This window comes from Juglans microcarpa x Juglans regia, chromosome 6S (assembly GCF_004785595.1).
Source record: "Juglans microcarpa x Juglans regia isolate MS1-56 chromosome 6S, Jm3101_v1.0, whole genome shotgun sequence".
Taxonomy (NCBI): Eukaryota; Viridiplantae; Streptophyta; class Magnoliopsida; order Fagales; family Juglandaceae; genus Juglans; species Juglans microcarpa x Juglans regia.
Window position 1 is genome coordinate 5,900,624 of NC_054605.1, and position 26,684 is coordinate 5,927,307.

General features: G+C 37.8%; 1 protein-coding gene and 1 long non-coding RNA gene across 2 annotated transcripts; both read left to right on the plus strand.

Moving 5' to 3' along the window:
- Positions 1 to 2,858: 2,858 nt before the first annotated feature.
- LOC121236799 lies at positions 2,859 to 3,277 on the plus strand. The gene is made up of 2 exons (XR_005934811.1): positions 2,859 to 2,952; positions 3,043 to 3,277. It is a non-coding gene; the product is annotated as an uncharacterized LOC121236799 (long non-coding RNA).
- A 258-nt stretch (positions 3,278 to 3,535) lies between these two features.
- On the plus strand, positions 3,536 to 25,296 carry LOC121236798 (formin-like protein 20). Its single transcript, XM_041133261.1, is given in 21 exon segments — positions 3,536 to 3,645; positions 4,916 to 5,619; positions 5,700 to 5,742; positions 5,745 to 5,920; positions 5,998 to 6,142; positions 6,145 to 7,208; positions 7,211 to 7,986; positions 8,163 to 8,292; positions 9,391 to 9,462; positions 12,219 to 12,317; positions 12,498 to 12,539; positions 13,281 to 13,361; positions 13,460 to 13,510; positions 13,591 to 13,633; positions 13,636 to 13,671; positions 14,969 to 15,063; positions 15,689 to 15,760; positions 15,835 to 15,951; positions 17,711 to 17,779; positions 17,863 to 17,929; positions 24,367 to 25,296. Coding segments are annotated over 21 exon segments (4,107 nt in total). The 5' UTR covers positions 3,536 to 3,572; the 3' UTR covers positions 24,519 to 25,296.
- Positions 25,297 to 26,684: the final 1,388 nt, after the last annotated feature.

Consider the following 26,684-nt stretch of genomic DNA (forward strand, 5'->3'; position numbering starts at 1 on the left):
TTGCTACTAAAATGAAGAATGGTGGGCTCAGGGTCCATGGTACCTCTGACGCCCAAGTCAGTTTTAGTGAAGGAGATGAATGGAAAATATCTTAAGGAAAATTGTAGTAAGAATGCATGTAGATCTCAACCTCTTCACTGATTGTGGGAGGAGTCTATTTATACCTGACTGTCTAAGTTTCATGGTAGTGGGCATGTCGCTCTGTATGAGATTGGATGTTTATGTCGTCCACCTGCCGTGCTATAAGCCATTCAGGTATGATGGTGACTACTCTTGACACAAGGCCTCACGTTGATACCTCGAACCTCAAGATGCATTTAATGTGGAGTGCCTTCCTCTCATAGCTCTCTCCGTCTCATTAATGCGATATGGCCTCCGCCAGGTATCCATGGTGACTACCCCTGACACAAGGCCCCACGTCGTGCGTGTTGAGCCTCGGGCTACATTGAATGCGACGTGCTTCTCCTTCATAACTCTTTCCGTCTCATTAATGCGATGTGGCCTCAGCTAGGCATTCCCACCTTCCTGTCATGTTTGGGCATTGATGTTTAGGGTCAGGGAATGTCAGCCAGTGGGATATTAGACTGTCCCTCCTGCTACACGTTTGTCATTGTTCCATGTCTAATCATCCCTTCCATTTGGGCCTCTTGGATATGCTCGACCCAGCCCACACCTCTCATCTGGTTTCGAACCAGGCTCTTCTCTTGGTCTAGCCTTGGGAGCCTGGTCCCTTCTCCTGGTCTGGCCTAGGGATAACACCTATTACAATTGATATTTTTATTAGTAGGTAGTCTTATTTTTTTAAGATACTGTGGTTAGTAATAAATATAGATTTTAACTTTTATGTGAAATTATGTTAATCAGATGAAATTGATTATGCATGTTAGTTCAACCTATTTTCATGAAACATATTTAAATGAGTCATATCGTATTGACCTATTTCTAATTAATTATTAAACGAGTCAAAACAGATGACACGACACGACCTGTTATCTAAATGTGTCAAATTAGGATTTGAAAGTTTCACAGATTTAGCTTGATAGGTTGGGTTCGGATTGATCCATATAATCGAATATTCATGACTTGATACGATGCAAAAATACAAATTGCCACCCTACTTTTAAGTTCGTATAAATATTTGGAAGAATCTTAATTTGTTACAATGACTCCAAATGTGGTGACTTATTGCATCAACCTAAAACGATCTATTTCTTACTTCATTTTATTCAACATCCCGATTAAAATCTTAGGTTAATTATAACGTCAGTAATCAGTTTATGAGTTTTAACCTGTTTGCAAATTAATCCCTCGTTTTCAAATTTTTGTAATTAACTCCATTAGCATGCAAAATTTTCCCATCAAACCCTTCTGTCTAGTATACTAATGATAAGGTCGTCACTTGGCCTTCAAATGTTAATTATTATTATTTTTAAAATAAGTGAAAAATACTTTTAAAAAAATCAAATTTTAAAAAAATAAATGATAAAAATAGAAAAAAATAGCGTGGTGCTAGTGTGCCACTCAACTTTGACCGTTGGGTGTGTCCATTAGTACAAATTTCACTTTTTATTTTATTTTATTTTTCAAATTTTTAAACATTTTTCAATATTTTTAAAAAATAAAAGTCACTTCCTTAACCATTAAGAAAAAAAAATTAAAAGAAAAATTAAAATATGTATGCAGTCAAAATGAGGGCAAATTCATGAGACATACTAGCATTTTTCAAAAACATATGGGGGAGGAGGGCTTTCCCTCCCTAGGTGCGCTTGTGGTGGCCAACGAGCCACACAACACTGGTGGAGGCATGATCTACAGGCCATTTGGTGGAGGGGGAGAGCCTCCTCGTCGCACACAAAATTTTCATCTGATCTCATTTTATTTCATTTCATCTCATCTTATTCCCAAACATAATTCAAATGCAAAATTTTTAAACTAATTATTACAACTTTTTCAAACTTTGAAATAAAAAATAAAAACAATTCAAATTTTTTCAAATTCTCAAATAAAAATAATATTATAAAACTATATTATTACAATATTTTAATTTTATAATATTTTTTATTCAATTTTTTATCTCATTTTTTAAAATCTAAAAAATACTCAACTCAAACTATTTCTTAACTTTTCACAAACTATCTTACTACTATTTACAAAATTTTTATTTCATCTCACTCTTCAAGCAAGTCCGATTCAATGATGTTTGATTAGAGTTGAGAATAAGTTTATCTTTTTAATGTGGTGCCAAATCATAAATTCAATTGTCGGCTCACATGACATTTGTGCATACATGGTTTATTTATTTGTTCATATTTAGCATCTTTTACTTTATTTGTTAATATGTTCATCTTCAACTGTCACGATATTTTAAATTTTTGTATGCCTTCAAGTTTTCAACAATATTTTTACTCATATCTTTATAGAGATGGATTTTTTTTTCGCAAATTTTAATTTGCCCATAAAGAAAAATTTAGTATTTTCTATTCATCTATTTATAAATAATTTGAAAAATATTACTTATCATCTCCACATTACATATTAATACATGATTTATTATTTTTATCATTCTATTTAAATATAACTTATCACGTAATGATGTGAGGGACGGTAGGTTGAATTTTTTAATTATACAAAGAGCAATGCTATACAACCTTTTCAACTTCTACAATCATATTTTTTTAAATTTTTAATATTTTTTTGAGTTTATTCTTTTTAAATTAATTTAATTAATTAATTTATTATTTAAATATTAAATATTTGATAAAAGAAAAAAATAATAAAAATTAAAAAAATATAATATATAAAAATTGTGTAAATAATAAGAAGTTGTGCAGATTTTTTCTTATATAAATCCGGACCACCGCGCCAAGAAGTTTCCGTTAATTGAAAGACGGCTAACGAGGTCAAATGATGAAAATTCACTGCGACCGGTCTTATTACTTCACCCCAAACTTCGTATGTTTTTCCGTTTCTTTATTTTGTTTGTCTCCCTGTCTGCTACTGTCCTATTTCATTTTTTGTGATCTTTGTTTTTGTTGTTCACAGGACATGAGAGGAGAGGAGATATGAGAAAAAAGTTGTCTAAAATACCAATACAATCTGCTCCTTTTCAGTTCACACTGTCTAGTTCTCTCTCTCTTTCTCCCTCCCTCCCACACGAGACATTGCTGAATTCCGCTGGATTTTAACACTTTCCTCATCATCTGCTGAAAAAAACCACATTTTCCCACCTACTATCACTCCCCCAACACACTCTAAGTCCTTTGAATTCGATTTCAATTCCCCATTTCTTTCTATTTGTTTTTTGGTGCCGAGCTTGTTGTTTATTTTATCTATCCCTGGTGTTGTTGGATTACTATCGGATTCTGCCTGGACTTAGCTTTCCTTTGTCTGAGTTTCGGAATTGGGTTTGATTGGAGGGGCTGAATTTGGTGAAAAGACAAGCTTTTGAGTGTGTTCACCAATTGGGAAGTTCGAGATCTGGCGGGTTTTCTTTTAGGATCTCTCTGGTTGTTAGATTGGTTTTGATTCGAATTATCGTTTGGATCCGATCGGGGGAGAAACAGCGCCATCACATGGCGCTGTTCAGAAGGTTCTTCTACCGCAAGCCTCCGGATCGGCTTCTTGAGATCTCCGAAAGGGTCTACGGTAACTTTTTTTAACCGTTTCAATCATTCCCCATTTTTCCTTTTCTTTTTATTGTCGTGTGTCCACCTTCTGAGTGCCCTAGCAATGGTGTAATTCTCGAGCTTTCGGCCATTTCTGTCGTCTTCGTGAAGTTGAGAAAATGCTCAGTTTTGTAATTCCGTGGGCAATTTAGGTTCCAATGAGTCCCGCTTTGGGAGTTCCATTGCATTTTAAGATACTGCAGAATGCATTGTGAATATTGTTCAATTGTGGTGTTTTTTTCTTCCTTCTCTTCTCTTTTTGTTTTGGTGCTCTGTTTCTTAAGTAGTTTCGTCATATGAGAGTGTAGTATGTAACATAACTTTCTTCCCTAGGTGATTAGACAAATGCTGGTGAAGTAGTTTCCTGCTTGTTTTTATCGTGTTCTATTGTTCGGATTCATCGGTTGGGAATATAACTGAGGCAGGGACCAGAAAGCACCAGGAATTGGATTGAGCAGATCAAATTCAACTGTATATCTAGCGGATTATTCTTTTAATGTTGCGTTGCGTATGCATCTACTAGAGCTTAGGGGTAGAGGCACCTAACAGTAATTGATACTTGGGAGGGAACAAAATTTATAGAAGTAGGCCCGAAAATGATGAATAGTTGAAGAGGCTCTGGAAAACAAAGCAACCGTTCGGTAAGGAGCATCAATTTGGGGTCTTAAGTTTTTGTGGACAATTTGTACCTCTATAGATCTGACAAATGGGGATGGTTTTGCTCTGACATTTTGGGAAACAAATATGTCATTGCTTTCTTTTTTTCTTTTTTTTTTTTTAAAAATCAATTTCAAGACTATGGGTCTTGTTTTATGGCTAGCAAGAGCTGTAATTTATTGCGTAATTTTGCTAAAGCTTATTTTATGGCGTGGACTGATGGTTTCTCTATGTTTTAGAACTGTTTCTTTTTTACTTTAGCTATTTGTAGCTGCTTTTTCTTCTTAAAAAAAAAAGCTTTTCTGAACACAAATGTTAAGCAGTATTTGTCCCAGTTTCTTCTATTTTTACGTGAGGAGTTTTTTGGGCTATTTCTATTTATATCATTAATAAAATTCTCGTTTATTGGCAAAAAAAAAAAAAAAAAAAAAAAAAAAAAAAAAAAAAAAAAAAAAAAAAAGCTTTGAGGGTCACTATGCACCATGAGTTTAGTCAGAATTCTTAAGTTTCTTCTTAACTCCTTATTTGATTTTTGAAGACCATATACCAATTATGGGTGTTGATTGTCTTATTTCTCTTTTCTTCTTTTCTAGTGTTTGATTGTTGCTTCTCCACGGATGTCTTGGAAGAAGATGAGTACAGAGTGTACATGAGTGGCATTGTAGCTCAGTTACAGGACCACTTTCCTGATGCTTCTTTCATGGTGTTTAACTTTAGAGAAGGGGAGAGGCGAAGTCAAATTTCAGATATATTGTCTCAATATGACATGACAGTTATGGATTACCCTCGACACTATGAGGGGTGTCCTCTTCTGCCATTGGAGATGATCCACCACTTCCTTCGATCAAGTGAAAGTTGGTTGTCATTGGAAGGGCAACAAAATGTGCTGTTGATGCACTGTGAAAGAGGAGGATGGCCTGTGCTTGCATTCATGCTAGCAGGTCTTCTGTTATACCGAAAACAGTACAGTGGGGAGCAGAAGACTCTTGACATGGTCTACAAGCAAGCTCCAAACGAACTTCTTCATCTTTTGTCTCCTTTAAACCCACAGCCTTCTCAGCTGAGATATCTTCAGTATATATCTAGAAGAAATTTAGGTTCTGATTGGCCTCCATCAGATACACCTTTACTTCTGGATTGCCTGATTCTGAGAGTCCTCCCACTATTTGATGGGGGTAAAGGTTGCAGGCCTGTCATACGTGTTTATGGTCAGGACCCTTCGACACCAGCTAATAGAAGTTCTAAGCTTTTGTTTTCAACTTCAAAGACGAAAAAGAATGTGCGCCACTATCTACAGGTAATTCCTAAGTCACAAATCTGAAACTGGAAATTAGATTTTACCAAATATGTAAGTGGTCTTATGAACTTTAACAGCAGGGAGAGTGTATGCTAGTGAAAATTGATATCCATTGCCGTGTTCAAGGGATATTGTTCTTGAGTGCATCCATTTGGATGAAGATCTGGTACATGAGGAGATGATCTTCATAGTTATGTTCCACACAGCATTTGTGAGGTCAAACATTCTGATGCTCAACCGCAATGAAATTGATGTTCCGTGGGATGCCAAGGACCAATTCCCGAAGGACTTTAGCGCAGAGGTAAGTTGTTGTGACTTTTCTGTTAGTGTCTTTTCCTAAAGCTGTAGGTGTTGAATACATTCTCATATGTGTATCAGGTACTTTTTTCGGATGCTGATGCTGTTGTGCCTGCTCTTACTACAGTCGTAGCCAGTGAAGGAAATGAGGCAGAAATTGCTTCACCTGAGGAATTTTTTGAGGTGGAAGAGATTTTTAGCAATGTCGTTGATGGGCAGGAAGGGAAGGGGATTTGGATCCTTACGCATTTCAAGACTGTGCATCAGATGATGGAACCCACAAACGGGATGGAAAATTGGTTTCTAATATTGATGCAGTGAAGGACATTGCTGTTGATGATGTGAAATATAAGATGGATGAGAAGGTGGGTTCTGATCATTTGGTGAAGGACATTGGTGTTGATGATGGTGATATCAAGCTAGATTTCATACTAGCTGCTGCTGATATGCAGCCAAGTCTGGAAACCAAGGAAGTGGTGGAAGATTTGTGTGGCAAATTGGATGAGATGGGAGACAAAGGTGATGGAGGAAACAGTTTTACACAGAAGACTTTAGATTCCAGGGTTTCCCAGAAAAAGTTGACTGCTGATGTCCCCAGACAAAAATCAGAGAAAGTTCTACCTAATCTGCCTAAGAAGCAGCCTACACTCAGCACAAAACCAGCTGCAGATTCAGTTGTTGCCAAACAAAAGACTAAACAGCAAGAGTCTCATGCAAAACTGGCAAAGCCAAATGCAGTGTCTAGGTGGATCCCTCCTAACAAAGGCTCTTATACTAATTCAATGCATGTTTCATATCCACCATCAAGATATAACAGTGCACCAGCTGCTCTTGGTGTTAATGTTCCTTCAAAGGATTCTAGCACAGTTCCCAAATTAAAAGCTTCTTCTGATACCCTCACCACTGTGGTTTCAACTGATGTGACCAATGGTCTGAAAAGTTGTAAGGTGGATCCTCTGAAGCCTTCAGGTTCTACCCAAGAGGCAGTTGCTTCATGCCCACCATCATTGGTACCATCAATTAAAGATTCATATTCATCCTCACAAACTCAAGCACAACATATTAACCTGCAGCAAGTAGTTCCCCCTCCTCCCCCGCCACCTCCACCACCACAACATTATAACACCCCTTCATTTTCAACCTTTCCATCCATGTATCCTTCATCGCCTTCCCAACCTTTGCAGGTGGGGGTCACACCTCCACCTCCACCCCCACCTCTACCTCCTAAAAGGCAGAATGGTGCTACCATGTTCCTTTCACCAACTCCTCCGCCTCCACCTCCGCCTCCCCCTCCCCTTTTCTGAGCACATTTACTACACGAAACCTTGGAGTTGGAGTGCACACTCCTCCTCCACCTCCACCTCCACCTCCACCTCCACCTCCACCTCCACCACCCGTACCTCCTTTATATGGAGCTCCACCAAAACTGCCTCCACCATTTGGATCCCCACCACAACCATTACTTGTGGCAAGAGCCCCAGCTCCCCCACCCCCTCCAGCACATGGAGCCCCACCTGCTCCGCCACCACCTCCAGTTCATGGAGCCCCACCTCCTCCTCCACCACCTCCAGTTCGTGGAGCCCCACCTGCTCCGCCACCACCTCCAATTAGTGGAGCACCAAATTTTTCCCCTTCAATAGTTGGAGTGCCACCTCCACCTCCACCTCCACCTCCTTTAATGCGTGGAGCACCACCACCACCACCTCCAATCCGTGGAGCACCACCTCCTCCGCCACCTCCTATAGGTCAAGGCCCACCTCCCACATCACTTGGTGCACCACCCCCTCCACCTCCACCTGGAGTTCGTGTGCCTGGCCCTCCGGCTCCACCTAGGCCTCCAGGTGGTGTACCTCCACCTCCGCCATTAGGTGCCAAAGGACCAAATGCTACTGTTGATGCAAGAGGCCTGTCTTTAGGGAGAGGTCGTGGGCTTTCACGTCCTTCAGGGATGGGGGCGACTACTACAGCTCCTCGAAGATCCTCATTGAAGCCTTTGCATTGGAGCAAGGTAACCAGGGCTTTGCAAGGAAGTTTATGGGAAGAATTGCAAAGATATGGAGACTCTCAAATGTATTCTAACTCTTCTTGCTGATCAAATCTTTTACTTAAGATCACGTGCTGATGTGTTTTACCCCCATGAATAGTGGTGCTTCAGTTCCAACAGATCATATGTTTTCCTTCTTTTATATATAAAATTCAGTGTTCTTACTTTCATAGTCGGTGAATTTTTTGTTCTTTTATCTTAGTGCGCCAGGATTTGATGTGTCAGAGTTAGAGAGCCTTTTCTCCGCAACAGTTCCAAAACCTGCTGATGCAGGAGGTAAAGCTGGGGCACGGCGCAAATCTGTTGGATCCAAAACTGACAAAGTCCACCTGGTAATATGATATTTCTATGGTGTCCTAGAAATCCTTTGTTTTTTCCCTTTGACAGTGTCCTTGAAGTTCAGTTGTTTGAGAGTGCTGATTCTACTGTTCATATTCCCATAATCGTGGATTGAATTAAAAATTCTCCTCTACTTTGATTTGTGATGGATTCTTGATTTGAGCCAATTTTCAATTTTCAATCACTTGAATAATTTATTTTATTGGCACCGGGTGTCCGAAAACAAAGTCTTGACTAATACCGAGGGTGCACAAGTCCTCAACAAGGAGTTTCCCGCAAGTGCACCTCGGGTATTTCAAGGGGAAATTCTTGCAATTTGATGGCCCTAAGAAATTGTTTGCACCCAAGAGGATTCGAATCTTAGACTTGGAGGGAGCATACCACCAAGACCAAGGCTTTCACCGCTTGAGCCACCCCTAGGGTTTATCACTTGATTAATGGCATCAATAAGAGCTAAATTTGTGAGGAGATAGTCATATCAGTCTAGTATTTGGCACAAGAAATTTAAGGAATATCATTTTTTGATAGCTTTCAGATTGTTAGAACAGAGCTAGCACTCCATTCCTCTTAGTTAAAATTCTGATCCTTTATGTTGGTAAAGCTAATTTATGTTACCACTTGTTCCAAAGACCATCAGATTTAATCTTTATATAATTTTTAATAGATGCTAGTCATAAATTCTTCTCTAGAAGTTTGTTTGCATGTATAAATTGGCATTCATGCACATGTGACTGAGAAAGATGCATGCCATATCGTCTTTCTATGTGCAAAAATTTAATATTTGTCATCTTTTCTGCTAAAGAAAAGGAAAACATAAAGGTGCATGTAGGGTGTGTATATTTCACTTAATATGTTCAGAAAAAAAGAGAGGTGTACAGTTGATGGTGGAAATAACTATATAATGATTCAAAGATATCTGTAACCCATTTTCTTACTGTACTTATGGTAGATTTTATTTGGTTGAAATTCAGTGGGTTTATATTGGTGATACATGTTGACTGTCAATGATTAAAGCTGAATTTAACCCCCGGCACTTCTGCAATATGGTATTCTGATATTATTTCTCTTTAAACTTGTTTGATGGATTGTAGATTGACCTGAGGAGAGCCAACAACACTGAAATTATGCTTACAAAAGTTAAGATGCCGCTTTCTGATATGATGGTGAGCTATATGGTCCTCACTTTCATAAGAGTTTGATTACTTTCATAATTTGCGGACGAAGCGACAATTTTCTCTCTAAAATGGATACATGGAGTTAATGCAGTGCATTCTAGCTTCTGTTGTATTTCATGTCCCGGTAGAAGAATACTCCTTTTATTTTATTTTATTTCGTAATATCGAAACATGATTATTCTTTCATTAGTACTAAAGGCAAAAAAGGCTGTTGTTCTTAGCTGCAAGGGTTGTTCCAAGCCTGAAGTTTGTGCAATCATTTTAATGCAAAATGTGGACTGGACCATGAAAGAACACAATAAAGCTTTGATTGATAGTTATACACCAACTTGTGGCCTTTGAGAAAACATACAGGGTGGCTTTTATTTGACCCTTGCATATCTTACCAATCTAAATTTGAACCTAATGATTCCAGCAAAACTTTGCATTGCTAATATATCTTAGCTCCATAAAAGTGAGTCTTGGGAAAAAACTAGACAGGTCTTCATCACTTGGGTTTTAAAATTTGGTCACTCGATATATGGGATCCTGCAAATGGTTAAAAGAATAATGCAAAGTGTTTTGGGGAACATTCAGGTATTTAGTGAAACTGGCACTAAATTTTATGAGCTGAAAATATATGGTTATGCATGAATCCTAAAATTTAAATTTTTAGGAAAAAAATAGGTCTGTACATGTTAAACCAAGCATAACTTGTATTGACATTTGTTGACCTGACTTTGATTTCAAAGTTCAAACTATCAAAGCAAGAATTGGTTCAAGACAAATGTGGACTCTGTATAGGGGCTATGCCCTTATTTATTTCAGAGAACAAATTGTTGTATGCCAACTGCCAGCAAGGTTTGGCGCTAGAAGATAGAAGCTTGATAACTTTTGGTTGAAGAATGTATCGAATACTGCTAGGAGGCAGTATGTGATCTCTTCATGTTAAGGTGCCTAGTTGATCTCACTGAAGTTTTGATTTGTGTTTATAGGAAACTGACTGTCCTAGATAAATTCATTTTTAAAACTATGGCAAGTGCACATGCATCAAGACCTTTTAAGCTTTGTTCTTAGAAAGTTGCTCTTGAGAACACTTTCTGCAACATGATAAGAGCATTGCTGCAATTTAATGGTTATACTCTTGATTTGGAAAGAAAAAACAGAAACTCAGAAACTATTTTAATGGTTGCCGAAAAATTGTATTTGGTAATGGTCTATTGGTTGTGTGCACAATCGTGCATGTGCGCGCATGTATTTGTTACTGTCATTTTATTATATTGTATATTTTGGGCTCTGTTCTAAAATAATGTTAGTACAAAACTAAATGGACTTTAATGATTTCAATGGCCCAAAGGCATGGTGTTTTACTCTTATGTCCACCTTAATATTATATTGAATACTTGTCGGTGAACTTTCAATTTCTTGGTGCCAGCTGATCAACATGAGAACAAAATTGAGGGTGCTAGTAAAATTCATCTTACCCTTTGTTTTTAATCCTGAATCAGTTTGGAATGTGGTAATTGAAAGGATGGAGTCTATCTAAGATAAGGGTGTATGAAGTTTCATTCTATATTGCATTAGTATGCCAGGATTGCAGTACCTCTCTGTGGAGGAGCAAGGCTCCCTTGAGGCGAGCTTCTTTCTTTGGATGGCTGCATTCAACAGGATCTGTACTTGGAATAATCTATGGAAGAGTCTTATTATAGTTGTAGAATGGTGTTGCATGTGCTATCGGAATGGAAAAAAGTCTGTTGATCATCTTTTACTTCACTATTAGGTTGCTAGCACATTATGGCAAGTTCGGTTTAGCCTTTATAAGTTAAGTTGGGTAATGCCTAGGCAGTCCTCGAATTTCCATTTCAATCGGTCTTTCTCAGCATCCTAGGGAGGAGTGGTTTGGTAGGCACCAAAATGCAACCTTATGGACAATGATCCTGATTTGTGTATCATGGAGCATATGGAGGGAGGGAAATGAATGAAGCTTTGAGGACTCATGAGGACCACTGAAGAGCTCGTGGCTTTCTTTTTCAGTGCACTTTATCAATGGATGACAGCCAATATATGTCTCTCTAGCATTAGTTTTCAGGACTAGCTCTCTTCTTTGTCTAACTACGTGTTTCCAATGATATTATTCCTTGTGTACTTTGACTATGTCTTCTTATCTTTTTTTTCATGATTAATAGAACTTATTTTACGTATGAAAAATAATATTTTTTTATTCTTAATTTTCCATTTCTGGTTTCTATTATTATTCTTTATACCGATATAATTAGTATTATTTTGAATATCCCTTCTCATTGACGGATTTAAGGATGGTAGGATGTTTTGGGGTTAAATTGAAAGTTTGAGGAAAGATTATACCATGGGGTAACGGGGCTTTTGTTTCTTTTTCACTTGGGTAAACCTTGCCGTGCTAAAATAACGTTTAATGCTGTTCTTTAGGTTTTTTTTGTTTTGTTTTGTTTTTTCTCTCTTGGTGCCTATAAGCTTGCTACTGCATTCCTGCAACTGAGTAGGTTTCTCATGCGTTATAAACCATTATGGGTAGATGAGAAGTGAGACTCTGAGGTGGTAATGGCTCCTCTGTGATCTTATCCTTTAAGTGTCATAGTGGTGCAACTAATTAGGTATAAATTAAATTGAAGCTCTGATTTGATTGGGTTTTATGGTTGAGCTGGTAATATTTTCTTTCTTTTTCCTGAACAATGTTCCTAACTTCCCACTAGGTATTTGCTAACAATCTATTATATACATATTGTCAGGCTGCAGTTCTTGCTATGGATGAATCAGTATTAGATGTTGACCAGGTGGAGAATCTCATAAAATTTTGTCCCACCAAAGAGGAGATGGAACTTCTAAAGGTGATGGTTTCAAATAAATTATAATTCCTTTTTATAATATCTTGTCAGCAATTTGTCGATGAACTTTTATATTGAAGAGTCTTTGTGTTATATTCATCTGCTTATGAGTATATAGTTTGGCACTGTTTTTTTTTTGTACTTCTATTTGTTCAATTTTGATTTGTTTTATTGTTTATTTAGGGCTACACTGGTGACAAGGAGAACCTCGGAAAGTGCGAACAGGTCTGCCAAAGTTTCTTTTTTGACCACTTCATGTTTTTTATATGTTTTCTGATCACAATCTTGAACATGTGAATTTATTTTACTTGATAAATGATATAATTTGGTGATTTATGCATTAGTGTTTTATTCATGAAGCTTTCTGAATTTTGATCTGGTCTTGTCTTCCTTGATCTTAAAGTTGTTTACATAACTCTCTCTCTCTCTCTCTCTCTCTCTGTATTAACAGTTAATGGTGAACATTTATCTCACCGAATCAGTGAGAAAGTTCTCTGGATACTATGCAGTCTTTTTGCCTTTCTGTTTTAGTGGGTTCTCTTTCCCTCACTTGATGTAAAATCTTGTTGTAGTTATTAACAAGAATGACTAGCTGTCTATGTCAATTATTCAGTTTACTGATCTGTTTAAGTGAGAAATTGTTTGAATAGCCGGGAGGAAAGAAAGGGCGGTGGATGATATATCTTTTGTTTTTTCTCATTTTTCACTTGATATAAAACCTCACTTTTCCTTTTTGTTAGCAAGAAAAAAATCCCCGCCATCCTCATATTTTATTATTCTTGCTTACTCCATACCAAAATAGACGAGATGCTCATCTTTTTGGCTTGTCCTAAAATACATTTCCAAAAATTAAAGCATTTGTTACTTAAGTTCTCATATCATGCTTAAATTTGGTTGAATACATGGTTTTAACATATATGTAAAGCTTTGTTATTTTACATGTGTGTGTGTATATATGTATTTCAGTACTTTTTGGAGCTGATGAAAGTACCTCGGGTTGAGTCGAAATTGCGAGTATTTTCTTTCAAGATTCAGTTCAGCTCTCAGGTTTGGTGGTTACTGCCATGCTTGATTTTGGTAAATTTTTAAATCTCATGAATAGGTCTTTTTTGACATAGTCATCTCCTTGTTGAACCCGTTTTCAGATCTCAGAATTTAAAAAGAGTTTGAACACTGTAAATTCTGCATGCGAAGAGGTATGTCACTAGTGGTTGCAAGTCTTTCCAGTTTCTGTGCTTCTCTTTTCAGCTTAGGTAGTCTTTTGTTGGTTAATTAGGTGAGGAAATCAGTCAAACTGAAGGAAGTTATGAAGATTATTCTTTTATAGGGAATACGTTGAACCAAGGAACTGCAAGGGGTAAGGAGTTTAATTATTGCCTAATTCTTACGGTCATTTATTAGTTCAAGAAATATTGGAAGGTTACGTTCTATCTCGACAAAGGAGGCTTATATGTCATTCCGTCATGAATAATTTGCAAAGACTTTTAAAGATGTGTTTTTGAATGCCCGTGGACTATTACTATTCTAATGCTCTTTGGCATTGGCATGGCTGATTTTAATGCAGACTAATGACTAAAAATAGCTATTTATTACCTATATAATTTATGAAGCATCCTCTTTGTATTCTATTGAACCACCTCATCATTTTATTTTATTTTTTTCATTTTACTTTTTCGACCTATCACAACCCTTCACATGCTAAAAAGACCTTTCATTGTATTGCCTTTTTACCATAATAAATCCACCCGATTTATTGACATTAAAATTAAAAGAGGTTTGAGGATGAAAGGTTTCCTACATTTTATGATTACTAATTCAGTCAAGAGGAAAAAATGACTTCTCATTTATAGTGGTTATTGATTTCTCATTACTTGTCGCTTTGGCTTTCCCACCACGTAACTCTTCTATTATCTGATTATCACTTTTCCAATAAAGGAAAAAGATTTCATCTTATTGTAGCCATTGACTATTCATTATTTACCCTGTTAGCTTCCTCACCTTTTAACTATGTTACTTTAATTATTCCTATGCATCGCACTGGTTGACGACTATTGGTTGTAATTTGGAGAGCATCAAGAGTTTTATGTGTGCTTAAACCATAATGAAGTGTTCCTTTGATTCCCTAATTATATCCGTTGGATGCTATTATTTCTGTGTTCCATTTGATGACTTATTGACTGGATTTTAGTTGACTTATGTTACTGATATAAGATTCAAAGTACTGGCTTTAGAAGAGTGAGGATTAGTTGAAAATTCTTACGATCGTTTGTTTGTTCCCTTTCTGCAATTTACACATTGTGAGCTATTGTGAAGAGAAAAACCTTCTTGGAATTTACTGCCACCTACTAATTGTGGAATGAGTTTTTGTATGGCAGTCTTTTTGCAACTTCCATTCTCAGAGGCACATTCTTCGTTGTACTGAATGATTGAACAGTTATGAAATTGAAGTTGAAAAGGAAAAGGAAGAAGCTAAACTTGTCTATGGATTATAGTTCCCTTCTTTTCTTAAATTATTGTTGCACAACCTACATAACTTGGACCATATTCTTTAGATACTCTGCTTTTTAATTGATGTCATATCTTATAAACCTTCAAGATTAGGGAATTTTTCAGACCTTATTCATCTTAATTCTGTATGATCCCAAAACATACAGGCTCTGCAATTGGATTCAAGTTGGACAGTCTTCTAAAGCTCACCGATACACGTGCTTCTAACAATAAGATGACACTCATGCATTATCTTTGCAAGGTATGGATCCTGTATTTTCTGTCAATTATGCATATCAGTATATCTTCTTTGGCTCAGAGAGGAGACGCTGTTCTGAATTTTAGGGTTGCATCAGGGGTCAGGTTGGGCTGGTCCAGTGCATGTCTTAGCTGAGTTAACCTAATTGATTTTGTGGAACATCAGTCTAGAACTGTAGCAAGGGCTAATGAACTGGCCTAAAATGAATCGAGTATTCAATTCTAGTTGGGTCAGTATGAAAAGTTCATGCATCGTGCTTAGGCTGATGCTTTTTTGTCTATAATTTGTTGTTTCCCTGTGTTGCACTTTAAAAAATTCCATTTCCAAGAGGTCAAATCCCAAGAAGCCCATAGAAGCCTAGAAGGTATTGTAAAATTACTTCTAAAAAAATGTTACAGCAGTTTAACTCTCAGGAAGGATACATGACATAGAATTTTTTAGTACTTTGTTGTTAACAATAGAGCAAAAAGCCTAGGAAGTTTTGGTTAGTTTGTTCTACTGCTCTACCGGTCTTGGCGCAACCTATTCTGCTGGTCAGATGTGTTTTTCTCACCAAGTTTTGCTGCACATAATTTCACTGCCGGATTGGCGATTAGTTAATCTCAAATTTGGTTTTCTTGTTGCTCAGCTTTTGGCGAATAATTCACCAGAACTTCTTGATTTTCACCTGGACTTCATTAGCCTTGAAGGTGCATCTAAGGTAACCATCTATTTTTTTATGGTATGAATATTGTCTTTAGATGATGCTTATATGGTTTTCTTTCTTCCTTGAAGATACAATTGAAGTCTTTAGCAGAAGAAATGCAAGCTATAATCAAGGGACTAGAAAAGGTTAGGCAGGAGCTGACTGCATCCGAAAATGATGGTCCTGTATCTGAAGTTTTCCATAAGGTGTGTAGTTTTTTTTGTAATATTACGTATTCTTAAATAATTTAACATTTAGTTTTCTATTGATGTTCAGTTTTTCAGTTGTTTGCGTCCATTGGCTCAACATTTCTTTTTCCTTTTTTTTTTTTTTTTTTTTTTTTTTTTTTAAAGTTCAGCACCTGCTTGACTCATTTTCTCTTAATATTATTTACTTGTCTAAAAAAAGATCGAGAATCAATGAATTGTCAATTATTCAAATGGATATATATAATGACACAAATAAAGAACACTTTTTCCCTTAATTAATAAATAGAAAAAAACATGAGCAGGAAAAAGAATAAGAACATTTCAAGTTATACCTTCTAAACCTCTTCCTTATGGTCACTGATAAAAAAACAAAAAACAAAAAACAAAACCTTTTCGTTATGGTCCACTTCCAAAGTGTGGAGTTTGAATACAGGAAATTTATTCATGGCATAAAGTTGGGCAATTAAGAGAATTGTGAACGAATTGAACTTCAGTTGTCATGGCAGGCATGAAGGAGTTTATGTAGAGCTTTTGAGTTACTATTATATTTGTTGTACAGGTATTAATCTAGACGAATTGGCATCCTATGTGGTTTTATATTGGTTTTGCTCTTTTAGGAGGATTAGTGAATATCTGTGCTAGTTGACTAGAGTCTATATCTATGTCCCATTGCATTTTGTGCATTAAGAATTTAGGGAATTACTATTTGGAGAAATTTATTAAGAGAAGAATTACTTCTTGTCGGTGATGGTACATTGACATTCAGGTAGCACATCTAATTTGTAGTTGAATAATGAGTAAGTAATTGTTACATGCCTCAGAAGCCTCAAAGGCAAAATTATGACGTTCTAGAGATTTTCATTTTTCTTGAATATTTATTTTGCATGATGCTTGGACTTGACCCAATTTACATCTCCTTTTGGGGATGCAGTACCATGCGGTTAAGAACAGAGTCTGTTCTCATTACAAGTTCTCTTCAAAGTTTTACACGTTATACGTACAATTTGTACTTGGAGCCCCACTTGGAACAATTTGGACTTGACCCAATTTACATCTCCTTTCATTTCAGTGTTCACTTTCACAGGTCTAATTAGGTCACCCAACTTGTTACATTAATTGTAATATAAGTTATGCTTTGATTTCCTAAGTACACTTCGGATATGTTTTAATTGATATATTTACTATTCATACATGTCGTACTTTTCCTTAAGAAAGACTTGAGACCTGCTGGCTGCTCAATAATGGGTTGTGAACCTATCATGGGTCCCAAGGTTGTCCAATCATGAAGGGCATCCTTCTCCAAGATTGCGGCTTTTCCTTCATGTTTTCTGTGCTTTTATTTTTATTTTTTTCTGCTAGGGATCGTGTCTGCATTTCTGCCGACTGTTCAGAGGCACTGCATGTCTATTCTGTTTTTGTGTTTGTATTGAAGGTATCTGCACTTCTGCTAGGGACGGATATGCTTCTTTTCCAAGCATTTTCTGTCTGCTGCATTTGTTTACAAATAAAAATGTCTCTTAGGTTAATATAGATAGTTATAATTGAATGAATCTGGACTTTGATGCGCAATGAAGATTTGGATATAATTTTTGTTATATGATTTGGGGTATTGGTCTTTATTATGAACTGTTTGGCCCTAAAGTTATTGCCCTCTATTGATTTTCTAGTTGCCTTGGTATATGCACATCTTTTTGTTTTTGGCTGGATCTTCTTGTGTTTCTGTTTTTTCCTGATTGTTTTTGCTATTTTACTATAGACATTGAAAGAATTCATTGGCATTGCTGAGACAGAGGTGACATCTGTTACAAATCTCTACTCTGTGGTGGTATGTTGATGATATCTACAACTTCTATATTACATTATCTAATGGAGCGAAGATCATGCCCTTAATCTTTCTTTGGCGGACAGGGTAGAAATGCAGATGCACTTGCACTTTATTTCGGTGAGGATCCTGCCCGTTCCCCATTCGAGCAAGGTAAGTCCTACTTTTTAATAAAGCAATAATAAGTCGTAGGCTTTTTTTTTCACAGGATCAAAAAGCCATCTTTAAGATCTTTCTTGGTTTTATTAAATAGAGAAAGTGGTCTAATCCATGTTTATCCTGTATGGACTTGATATATGATTTTCGGCTAGATGTGGTTTTCATTTTTGGCTGGATATAGTTTGGATGCTATTTTCAGCAGAATTGAATGATTGCATGTCTTGGATATACCTTGGGAATTAACTTCTTTTCTTTGGTTTTTGATTAGTAAAAATACAGTTTCTTTAAGTGTAGAGGGGCGTAACCTAATACACAGGATGCCTTCAAGAGAGAACTTCTTGAATGATTAGAAGAACAAAAATCCATAAAATTCTGAAATAGCAGAAAAATAATATATCCCCAAAGCATCTTGCATTCAGCTCTCTTCATATGCTCTAGATTAAGAAAAATGGGATCACCCCCAAGCGACTGAAATTGTGACCTCCCACCCACTCAAACAATCTATAAAGTCTATCACCCTCTGGAAGGCCCCATTCTATTCTGAAAAGGCTTAAAACCACATTCCACAATGCACTTGCCGCTACACAATAGAGAATAAGTAATCGATAGATTCCCCCTTCTTTTGCACATGCAGCACCATTTTGTCACTATGACATTTCTCTTAGATTATCGAAAGTCAAAATCTCCTGAAGAGCCGCCTTCCACACAAAGAAACTTTTTAAAAAAAATTGATAGGTAATCACGAAGTTTTATTCACCATTTGTGCTGAAATGGATGTCTCAAAACCATTGCGGCACTCATTTTGGTTGGGTGTGCCGGGGCTGGAGCAGAGTCATTTTCAAGAGGTTTTTTATCAGTCGATGCCTTTGTTTTGTGTGCATTGTAAAAAAATGGACACTTAGAGAACAAATGCAAGAAGCGAGATAGATTACTGGCTAAGGATAAGACAGTGGCTAGTGCTCAGGATGGGAATTTAGTAAAGCCTAAACAGATTTGGAAGCAAGTGGGTCCTTGAGATGATGAGAGGCCATTGCAGAACCAGGATACGGGAGTGGTGAATCAACCAAACTTGCGTAGAGAGGCTATTCTGTGGGAAGTGCGGAAGAGAAGGGAGGGGTTGCAAGTGGAACCTCATACGGTTCTTTTTGTGGCACCTTCTGGAGAGTTGTATGATAAAGTCTTGGCGCCGTCTGAAGAGGTCCAGTATGCTGATTTAGCGTTACAAGTAGATAATGGTGCATACCCAGAGAATCAGGTTCAACGGAATTGTGGGCAGGAACGGAGTGGAAGTTGGTTTGAGATTACGGAGGATGATATTGATGAGGAGCCGGTTTGTTGTTTCTGCAAAACGATCTCCCCGTAGTTCGTTGAAACTGGTTGATGAAGCTCTTGAATTTGAGCTTGGCTGTTTGGCGGAGAGGAGAGTTTTGGGCGTGGAGGATTATGATGATGAGGGGCTATTTGTTAATGGTCGAGCAGTTTCAGATGGGGAGCCAGAGGAAGAATTAAATGAGTTAGCGGCCAAATGTTTTGATTCGGATCCGGATATGAATGTCCCGTTAAAAAAGCTGAGGGGAGTCCGTAAAGAAAAATCCAGTGTTGTTCTGGAGAGGCGTACTCATTCCAAAAAAATTATTTGATTTATGATGCACATACTTACGTGGAATATTAGGGAAATTCTTTCGTCGAAGAGTAGGCTTCAGCATATTTTAAATAAAGTCGTCATTCGGTGGTGGCTCTTTTAGAACCTTTTCTGGGTGCAAATAAATGTAGTAGATGGGCAAGATGGTTGAAGTTGCCTAAGTTTTTTAATAATGTTGAGGTTGGGGGGAAAATATGGATTTTTTGGGAGGATGGTTTGGATTTTGAAGTGATATCAGTGTCGGATCAAGCGATTAGTGGCTGGTTTGTTCATTGGAATTGCCGTGTGTTAGCAACTTTTGTTTATGCAAGTTGCTTCTGTATTAAACGGTTGGAGTTGTGGGAGTTTTTGTGTGGACAGAATGCAAATGGTTTTCCATGGTTTGTAGGGGGGGATTTTAATATTATTCGGAATGACACGGAAAAGGTTGGAGGTATTTTGCAGCCATCAAGGGTGAAGGTGGAGTTTAATGATTGTATTCATGAATGTGGCCTTGTTGATCTTCCTTATGAGGTCCATCGGCTATCTTGGTGTAATGGTAGATTGGGCGGGAGACGTATATGGGCTCGATTGTATAGAGTTTTGGTGAACAAATATTTTCTTAGTTTTTTTGGCGATGTGCAAGTTGAATATTTGCCAAGAACGATGTTGGATCATTGCCCGATGTTGCTGTCTTTATCGCAAGAGAGAGGAACGGTGGCTAGGCTGTTTCGTTTTCAACGTATGTGGGGTTCTCATGAAGGTTTTCTCTCTCTAGTTCAGGATGTGTGGAATGTTAATGTAGAGGGCTGTTTTATGGTTCGAATAAGCTGAAAATTAAAAGCTCTCAAAGGGGCTTTGCGGAAGTGGAATATTGAAGTGTTCGGTAGAGTTGAGGTGGAATTAAAAGCACTTGAAGACCGTATAGTTGGACTGGAACAAGCTATAAGTGATGAGTTCTCTATTCAAGTTGAAAATGAATTATTATTGTGTAAACAGAAGCATTTGCAATGGTTACATCGTGAAGAAGTTTTGAGTTGTCAAAAGTCTCATGAAAAATGGTTAGCGGAAGGGGATGCCAGTTCAGCTTATTTTCATGCGGTATTGAGAATTAAAAAGGCCAATAAGAAGGTAGATAGCATGGCGCTGGAGGATGGTCGGGTCTTGGGGTCTTCAGAGGAGGTTCATGATGGAGCCGTTACTTTCTTTCAGGAATTACTAACGGCGTCTGTAGTGGATTTTGATGAGGAAGCTTTTTCTTTGTTGTCTCCTTCGGTTACTGTGCAGGAGAATGATGCTTTATGTGCAAGGTCTTCAATGGAAGAAGTAAAAGCGGCACTTTGGTCTATCCCAGCTGACAATAGCCCGGGTCCGGATGGTTTCTCGGCTAGGTTCTATGATTACTCATTTGTTTTATGCGAATGATCTCTTGTTATTCGCTAATGCTGGCAAGGTGTTTATGCGGCGTTTAATGGAGGTGGTGCACAAGTATGAGAAAATGTCAGGCCAATTGGTAAGTTCGAATAAGTCTTCAATTTTCTTTTATTCCAATATTTCACTTGGGCGGCAAAATGCATTGAAGCAAATTTCTGGTTTTCAAAAGGGAGTATGGCTGTGCACGTATTTGGGAATCCCTTTGTACGTGGGGAGAATGAAAATACAGATGTTCGATTTTTTATTGGCCAAAGTTAAAAAAAAATTAGCCGGTTGGAAGAGCAAGCTTCTCTCATTTGGGGCTAAAGATTATTTTAATAAAGCATGTTTTGAATAGTATGTCAATTCACATGCTTTCAGTTTTAAATTTGCCGAAAGGAATTCTGTCCTCTTTGAATGGGATCTTTTCAAAATTTTTATGGGGTTCTAGCCTCGATAGAAAGAAAAGGAGATGGATTTCATGGAGAAAAATTTGTTTTCCGGTAGGGGAAGGTGGGCTGGGTATTAGTAATCTAAGTGAGGTTCAAAATTCCATTCTTGTGAAGTTTGGTTGGAAATTAATCTCGGGATGAACAATGTGGTCCAAATTTTTTGCTGCAAAATATGTGCGGGATACGCCTATTGTATCGGTGATGTCTTCGGGGAGAGGATCTCGGTTTTGGAAAGGTGTTATGTGGTTGTTGCCTATTGTTCTTGCAAATTCACGTTGGGTGCTTCATAGTGGTAATGTAAGTTTTTGGTTTGATAACTGGTTGGGAGTGGGTTCTTTGGTGGAAAGGTGTTCGGTGGTGGGGAATCCAGGTTTAAAAGTTTATGAAGTGATGAATGAGTCGGGTCGAAATTGTGAATTACTAAGAGATGTAGTACCAGAAAATGTTGTTGATCAGATTGTTCAGGCGGGGGTGAGGCTGCGTGCAGGACAGGATGTCTGTGTATGGAAGCTTGCAGTGGATGGAAGGTTTTCTACAAAATCGACGTGGCAAGTGATTCGGAAACAGGGTACTTTATGCTCTTGAAGGCGTTGGCTTTGGCAAGAGTTAGTGCCCAAAGATGTCTTTTTTATGCTGGAGAATTAGAAGAAGAGCTGTACCTGTTGATGATGTTATTCAGCAACTTGGGATTCCAATTGCCTCAAAGTTTCACTGCTGTATGAATGCAAAAGTAGAGACTAATAATCATATTCTTTGTGAAGGAGATGGACCCTGGCTGATTTGGAATTATTTTGCTCTTATTTGCAGTATTCGGTTGCCTCATATACGAAGTTGGGATGGTATGATGAATTATTGGTGGTCTCGCTCTTCCACAGCAACTCAGGTAGGGTGGACTCGTGGCATTCTTCCAATTATTATCTCCTGGGAATTATGGAAAGCTCGTTGGGCAGCCTGGATGGAAGGAAAAAAATTCAGTCGATGGGCGATCATTCGTGCGGTTAAGGTAACTTTAATGGATATTACTAGTAATATTCGGAAATTCAGAAAAATGGGTGTTTATGATGATGCAATTCTGAAAGAATTACATTGTCAAATTGTGCCGGTTCATGAGAGGATGCCGAGATTTATTTCCTGGTCACTGCTGATAGAGGGGACTTTTAAGTTAAATGTTGACGGTGTGGCTTGTGGCAACCCGGGGATGTCAGGTGGGGGAGGGGTTATACGAGATTCACAAGGAGGAGTTATAGCCGGATTTGCGCATTCTTATGGTCACACCACTAATACAGTTGCGGAATGTAGAGCATTACTGGATGGTCTGCGGCTGTGTATTGCACTTGGGTTGAGAGAATTAATGGTGGAGTCTGATTCTAGTGTGGTTGTGGGATGGCTAAGTTCGGGTAAGTGCCAATATTGGTATTTATGGGATTTTTTGGGAGGAAGTTAAGAGTCTTGTTTGTTTGCTTCAAATTCGTTTTCGACATATTTATAGAGAAGCCAACATGTTGGCTGATTTTTTAGCTAACGAGGGTTCAAAAGGGAGAATAGTTGATTTTGTTGGTGATGAGTTGGTGCAAGGGAGACTCCAGGTATTAGTTCGCATGGAGAAATTAGGCTTATCTTTTATTCGACATTGATATATTGTTTTTTTCTTGAGTTGGTTTTATTGGTTGTTCCTCCACCTCAATGAGGGCTTATTAATAATATGAGGCTTTGACCTCGCTTTTCTTTAAAAAAAAAAAAATCAAGAAGTTTTATTCATAAGAAGAGAAGGCATAGCCCAAGTAACATGAAGTATACATGATAAGTACCTAACTAGGGTTTACAACCGAAAGAAGAAAATCATGGACATGTAGTCCATTAAAATCAATGACCTCCGCCCATAAGAACAAGGTTTTAAAGAAAGAACTATAAGCTCATCCATTGTCCTCTTGTGATCCTCAAAGCTTCTATCATTTCTCCCAAGCCATATGCACCAACACATACATATAGGAGCCATTTTCCAGATTGCTGCCACTTGTGGATTATCTTAGAGGCCTCTCCAGCTTGCTAGAAAATCCACTAGCCTATGAGGCATAACCCATGATAATCAAACTCCTGCAAAAAAATTACCCCACAAGGTCCTGGCCGCCTCACAATGTAAAAGCATATGATCTACTGATTCCTTATTCTTCTTACACATGCAACACCAGTCCAAGACGATTACTTGACGTTTCGCCAGATTGTTTGTAGTAAGAATCTTGCCCAAGGAGGCTGTCGAAACAAAAAAAGCTGCTTTTAGAGGAGCTTTGGTCTTCCATATATTCCTCCATGGAAAAGTAGTCATACACTGTGAAAAGCAGCGTCTAAAGTTGGGGCCACTTCCTCTAGAATCTCAATTTTGTAAAATTTCCAGTGGTGATAAGTGAGAGGTGGAGGAAAGTCTTTGAAGACAAGAAAAGGATTTAGTAACTAGGATTTAACCGAGTACAGGGGACTATATAGATTGCTCAACATAAACTCAAAGATTAGTCATAATGGAAAATTAAGGAAAGAAGAAATGGTAAACGGACAAGGAGTGGGGATGGAATCAAATTTTATCCTCCAATTATTCTATCTATATTAGTCTGTTTTTGTACAAACATATGTAGATTTTTCTTTTCGTTTTATCATTGTTTTTTCCTTCCTTTTTAAAGGGGGACTGGGGAGGATTCTAAGAAAGTTCGAAGCTTTCTAGTACAGATATACAAGATATGTAAAGACATGCAGAAGTACATTGTGTTGAAGTAACACCTGGTGCAAAATACCTAAATAATGGAAAGTCGATTGAGTGGTGTAAAAATTATGGTATAAGTTCATCCTGATCCATCATTCAGGATTGTCAAATTTATTGCAGCCCCTCGTTATTTGTTATTTCTATGTGAGACACTGAGAATGTATTAAACTGAATGCTACATTTATAAATGCAGTGACAGCAACTCTTCTAAACTTTGTAAGGTTGTTTCGGAAAGCACACGAGGAGAATTGCAAACAGGCTGAACTGGAGAAAAAGAAAGCCGAGAAGGATGCCGAAATCGAGAAGGCAAAGGTCATTAACCTTACGAAGAAGATGGCGAGATAGGTGAAGATTAACTTACATACCCCTGCATAGGAAATTGTGTTCCTGCGAACTGCCGAGCTCGGCCTCAGTGATGGTCAAGGACACAGCTTGTTTGGATGGTCAGAATCCTGGCTTGCTTTTGTATTGGTTCAACAGTAAGCCTTGCTTTAAAGGAGGCAGCAGCGCTATGTGGGCCAGAATTTTAACTGTGCAGAACTCTTATTGCTGGGATAATCTTCCATAAGATGATCACGGTCCACTTATGAAAAGAAAAAAAAAAGTTGATCATGGTCCACTGAACAATACATTAGATATCTTGCAGCTTGACCAAATTTTGAAAAACATTGGGGCTGCCATCATTGACTGAGAAGCATGGTACTCCATGGAGCACGAATGCTATGGAGGTGAAGGATCCAGCTCCTCGAGCACCATTTTGAAAGCAAATTCCTTAATCTCGGGTCAGAGTTTCATTACTGAATTGGTTTCCATTTGAACCATTCATTTGGCATTTTTTTTTAGCCAGAGCGGATGCCGTTGGGATTGTAAAGCACACGGTCCAACCATACCATGAAACCTTGTACAAAGCTCAACCCTTACTTTAGAGGTCATTCTTTTTCCTGTAACATAATAGTCAGTTATTTTTCTTTTCCTTCTAGTTGAGATTTTGATAGAAGCCCGTCCCGAAAGATGTTGTATAGGTTTCAGGTTCAGAAAGAGATGTTAGAAGACGGGCTTTCTCTTAGTACAATTGTAACATATCAAAATATAGGCTGCGAGTAGAAGCTGCTTGTTCCTTTTATTTGATTCTTTATCAAAATCCTTATTCATGAAATGTCAAAGGTTCTTGTTTCCTCTGCAATTAGGCTTGTAAATCGAAAGACTACTCGAAAGCTGAACAGGGATAAATTGGTGGCACTGGGAATTGAATGCTTCATTTTCTAACATGAACTTGCCAACATTCAACTAAACAGGGAGAAAATCGTATCTTCTACAAATGTAGCTTCAGTCTGTCCAGAAATGGTATGAATACTATTATCCATTTTAAGTAAAATGAAGAAGAATACTCTATTCTCTTGGGTTTTTCTCTTCCAAGGACTTATCCTGGAAGCTCGAAGGGAAGTTACATTAATGAGGGTGAATGAAAAAGTATTTGTGGAGAACTTCGTTCAACATCCTTGAAAGTAGATCATGTTTATTAACCTAATCAAACTCGAGTTAACAGATAACGATCACGATCAATTGTTTTTGAAACGAGGATAAAGATAAATCTTCATTCAAATCAGTCTTTGCACTTGGAGATGATAATCCTCCATAAACACATACGGAGATCACAAAACTCCATCAAGATAGATAAATTTCAATGTGGCTGTGTGTGTGATGATGACCAGAATATCATCCTTGCCTAGACACATGGAAGCCTACCAGACAATCTAAGTGGCAGGGGAAGCGTTGGCATAAATAATCTTGTCTTAGAAGGCAACTCGCTTGATGTCATCACAGCAACCCATAACCCAACATATGACATCAGGCTAGGACTTTCTCCCAAGATTCACAAGAAGTGTCAATTCCACACGATCTCGCAAAATGGGCTGCCTCCAACTTCATGTGTGGAAGCATTCCCATACCCCATCCCACCCTCCAATTTTCAATCATATGCTACTTCATATCCTACTTTTCTTCTATTTCATATAATGGAACAGCTCAAAGGAGAATTGAATTATCATCCTTCTAGAGACAAAGGTGGCTTTACATGGAGACGACTCTTCAAATGGTGGCATTGAGTAATATGTAATGACTCAAGAAAAACTCAAGTCATATCAAGATCTATACTCTAAAAGTCAGTTAATATCACAATTGGAGTTCTTTGGAATTATTATAAAGGGAAAATACTTCCTTTTCACATGCACTATGGGATTTCATTCACCACCTGCTGTACTCCATCCGAGGTACTAGAGTGCATTAACTTGTACATCAAATTTGTTTGTCCTAATATACTGCCTTCCTCTGTAAACTCAGTCAAGTACGGTGTTGTGGGTGTGGATATAAAAGGTGAAAGGGCAGGACAAGGGCAATTTTAGTTGTGTGAAATCTAGCAATCTGTCTTCCGCATTTTCTTTTGCTTCATTCATATCTGTGGCATGGTTATTGCGGTAATGAAGGCAAATTGGCTTCTGGGTTGCCCGTAAA